We start from the raw sequence: 4,019 nt of genomic DNA, 5'->3' as shown, positions 1-4,019 counted from the left end.
GCCGCCGCCGCTTGTCGCGCAGACGCGGGCTTGGGCCGGCCGGCGCGCGCGCGCGGGGTCCACGGGGGGCGGCGGCGTCCCCTCACCCGGCTCCTCCTGCGGCGCGGCGGGCTGTGCGGACATGGCCGCGGCGGTGGCGGTGGCGGCCGCCTCTCGGCGCCAGTCGTGCTATCTGTGTGACCTGCCCCGCATGCCCTGGGCCATGATCTGGGACTTCACGGAGCCCGTGTGCCGCGGCTGCGTCAACTACGAGGGAGCCGACCGCGTGGAGTTCGTCATCGAGACGGCGCGCCAACTGAAGCGTGCTCACGGCTGCTTCCCGGAGGGCCGCTCCCCGACCGGTGCACAGCCCGCAGCCGCCAAGCCACCGCCACTGTCGGCCAAGGACCTACTGCTGCAGCCGCCGCCGCAGCTGGGCCACGCGGGCGCCGAGGCCGCGCGCGCTCAGGCTATGGAGCGCTACCCACTGGCGCCGGATCGTGCCCCGCGCCTGGCCTCCGACTTCAGCACGCGTGCGGGTGCAGGCCTCCCACAGTCGGCCGCGCAGCAGCCCGCGCCGGCGAACGGCATCCTGGTGCCCAACGGGTTCTCCAAACTGGAGGAGCCGCCCGAGCTGAATCGCCAGAGCCCGAACCCTCGGCGTGCACACGCCGTTCCGCCCACCCTGGTGCCTCTGGTCAACGGTTCTGCGGCGCTGGGGCTGAGCGGCCGTGCTGCGGCCACACTGGCCGCGGTGAGCGGAACACCGGGCCTGGGAGCTCAGCCCGCCGAGTTGGGCACCCACAAACGCCCGGCGTCTGTGTCGAGCGCGGCGGCGGAGCACGAGGCACGCGAGCCGAGCAAGGAGAAGGCGCAGCCCGCGCACCGGAGCCCGGCCGACAGCTTATCCAGCGCGGCCGGGGCGAGCGAGCTGAGCGCTGAAGGTGCAGGCAAAGGCCGCGCTCCCGGGGAGCAGGACTGGGCCAGCAGGCCTAAGACGGTGCGGGACACGCTCCTGGCGCTGCACCAGCACGGCCACTCGGGGCCCTTCGAGAGCAAGTTCAAGAAGGAGCCGGCTCTGACTGCAGCAGGCAGGTTGTTGGGTTTCGAGGCCAACGGGGCCAACGGGTCTAAAGCAGGTAGGGGCGGCTGCGGGGCGAGGGGAGAAGGGATGGAGGGCGTGGGGTTAGAGGCAGTGTTTGTCCGCCCACCCGTGTGTGTGTGCGCGTGTGTGGTGGGGATCCATTCTTTCATGCACAGTTTTGCCTTAGTCCAGAAACAACAAACAACCAACTTCCTGGTCGCCCTGGGGCTGAACCAGAGCTTAGTGGCAACGTGGTCCCTCTGCTGAACCAGCACAACAGGGATGAGTCAGAACGGGTTGATAGGCAGCGACACGGGGTTTTCCTTTCCCAGCACATTCTTGGATGGAAGCGTGAGGGCAGCAGTCACCCTTTAACCTGTCTGCTAAATGCAGTCACATGAGCTGGTCTGGGGTTGGAGCCTTTCAGGCAGGTTCCCATGACTTGGCTTACCTTGGAGGTGGTGTGCAGGCTCATAGCCCCTTACTAGGGGAAATGTTTGAAGCTTCGTGCAGGACTAGGTGTGTTTTGGGAAATGAGAGGTGTCTCTTTAGGAGTACGTTCCCGTTAATTTTCCTTTTCTTCCCTACCTGTCTCTTTCCAGTTGCAAGGACAGCAAGGAAAAGGAAGCCTTCCCCAGAACCGGAAGGGGAAGTCGGGCCCCCTAAGATCAATGGTGAGGCACAGCCTTGGCTGTCCACTTCCACAGAAGGGCTCAAGATCCCCATCACCCCTACATCCTCTTTTGTGTCTCCACCACCCCCTACTGACTCTCCTCATTCCAACCGGACCACACCGCCTGAAGCGGCCCAGAATGGCCAGTCCCCAATGGCAGCCCTGATTTTAGTAGCAGACAATGCCGGGGGCAGTCATGCCTCGAAAGATGCCACCCAGGTTCACTCCACCACCAGGAGGAACAGCAGCAGCCCGCCCTCTCCCTCCTCTATGAACCAAAGAAGGCTTGGACCCAGAGAGGTGGGGGGCCAGGCCACCGGCAGCACCGGAGGACTGGAGCCTGTGCACCCCGCCAGCCTTCCAGACTCCTCTCTGGCAGCCAGCGCCCCCCTGTGCTGCACCCTCTGCCACGAGCGGCTGGAGGATACTCACTTCGTGCAGTGCCCGTCCGTCCCTTCGCACAAGTTCTGTTTCCCTTGCTCCAGACAAAGCATTAAACAGCAGGGCGCTAGCGGAGAGGTCTATTGCCCAAGTGGGGAGAAATGTCCTCTGGTGGGCTCCAATGTCCCCTGGGCCTTCATGCAAGGAGAGATTGCTACCATCCTCGCTGGAGACGTGAAAGTGAAGAAGGAGAGAGACTCGTGACTTTCTGCGTTCAGAAAAGCCCATGGTTACCCTTAACTCAAACTTGTTGAACTGTATATAGATCTCCATACATATATATATATATATATAAATATATATATCCAAGACAAGGGAAATGTAGACTTCATAAACATGGCTGTATAATTTTGATTTTTTTGAATACATTGTGTTTCTATATTTTTTTTGACGACAAAAGGTATGTACTTTAAGGCATTTTCTTCTTTTGTTAATATTGTTAGGTTGTTCTTGCTTGACTCTTCAGGTGACAGTTGCTGTTCTATGTAGGCTGCGACTTGGCTACTTTTGTTTTTTTTTTGTTTTGTTTTGGGTTTTTTGGGTTTGTTTGTTTGTTTTTAAAGAGCACTTGGCAAACAAATGCTTCTAGCCGTATTTGTATGCACTTATTTTAAAAAAGAAAAAAAAAGCCAAATACATTTTTTTTCTGACATTGTAAGATTGATTGCCTTACTGTCATTTCTCCTCACTGGCCTCTCTCAGGCTGGAGGCCAGTTGGTGGAGGAGAAAGGAAGTGAGTGGAAGGGGGACAGCTGTCACAAGGGCATCCCCCAACCCTTGCCCCCCCCCCTCCGGAAATGTCACCCACCTAGCAGGCCCTTTCCGAGGGAGGGAAAATGGGGTTTGAATCTTGTCAACGGTTCAGCTCTTGCAATACTGGTCCTCAGAGGTGCTGCTGAAAGGTTATTTGCAACGTTGTGTGTTGGGGGGGGGGGTTTGTTTTGTTTTTATCGAAGGCAAGCTAGCCAATGTTCACCCTGCCCACGTGACCGGTTGTAAGCTTTCAGTGCTGCGTGCTCCTCCTCCTCCTCCTCCTCCTCCTCCTCGGTTGCCCCACGGGTGGTTCCAGCTGTAGAAGTAGTTGTCAGGGCGGTGTGGAAATCAGGTGGCATTCCATCAGCCTGGCTCTCTGCGGTGCTCCTGAAGTGTTGCAGGCCCCGGGTGAACTTGTGGGATTGGATTCGTGTCTGTTGCGTGTTTTCTTCTGTTCTGGTGTGTTTGGTCTACCTGTTCAGTTCTTGCCTGCGTGTTGTCCCCGATGTGACGACTGCTTACTGCAGTGTGCACGTTGACCGTCACAGCCCTGGGTGCTGCCAGGAGGACCCGTGGGCGTTGTCAGTGGTGGGGCCCAGTGTGGGTAGAGGAAGCCTGCAGTTTTTCCTTAGGTGTGTCTGAAATACTAAGAGAATAATACTGTTCTGGGGAGAGAGAAAAAAGAGAGAGAGAACCTAGTGAGTAAGAACTACATACATGAAGGGTTTTTACATAAGCAAGCCCCACCTCTAACTATTTTTAGAAGCCTCTTGTAAACTAATTTCTTTTGGTCACTATTTTGCCTTAGTGAAGTGATTGTTTTTAATGTAAACAACAGGTCATTAGCTATCAGTAGTGGTGCCCTTAGTGAGCTGGTTTTGTGGGTTTCTTTTTTCTTCTTCTTTGTGCTTTTTTGGTTTAATGTCAACAGGAACACTACCCTAAACCCAGACTTGCAGGTGTTTGTAACTTGGCCTTGTAGGCTCAATCATGGCTTCTAAGTCTACTATGGTTTGTGTGTTGTTCACAGCCTGGCTTCTATTTTAATTTGAAAATAGAGATTATCACCAGCTTGACATCATTTCTACT

General features: G+C 56.2%; 1 protein-coding gene across 1 annotated transcript; it reads left to right on the top strand.

Moving 5' to 3' along the window:
* The first annotated feature begins 21 nt into the window (after positions 1-21).
* On the top strand, positions 22-3,598 carry Irf2bp2 (interferon regulatory factor 2 binding protein 2). Its single transcript, XM_021220168.2, has 2 exons — positions 22-1,118; positions 1,666-3,598. Exons 1-2 carry the CDS (start codon positions 122-124, stop codon positions 2,379-2,381), a joined length of 1,713 nt encoding a protein of 570 aa, XP_021075827.1. The 5' UTR covers positions 22-121; the 3' UTR covers positions 2,382-3,598.
* Positions 3,599-4,019: the final 421 nt, after the last annotated feature.

The sequence above is a fragment of the Mus pahari genome, chromosome 20 (assembly GCF_900095145.1).
Source record: "Mus pahari chromosome 20, PAHARI_EIJ_v1.1, whole genome shotgun sequence".
Taxonomy (NCBI): Eukaryota; Metazoa; Chordata; class Mammalia; order Rodentia; family Muridae; genus Mus; species Mus pahari.
The sequence above is the reverse complement of the archived record's forward strand: the minus strand, read 5'-3'. Positions and strand labels throughout refer to the sequence as shown.

Coding starts and splice junctions, on each gene's coding strand:
- Irf2bp2 (XM_021220168.2), top strand. CDS start 122: ATGGCCGCGGCGGTGGCGGTGGCGGCCGCCTCTCGGCGCCAGTCGTGC. Junction 1,119..1,665: donor GGCCAACGGGTCTAAAGCAG/GTAGGGGCGGCT, acceptor GTCTCTTTCCAG/TTGCAAGGACAGCAAGGAAA.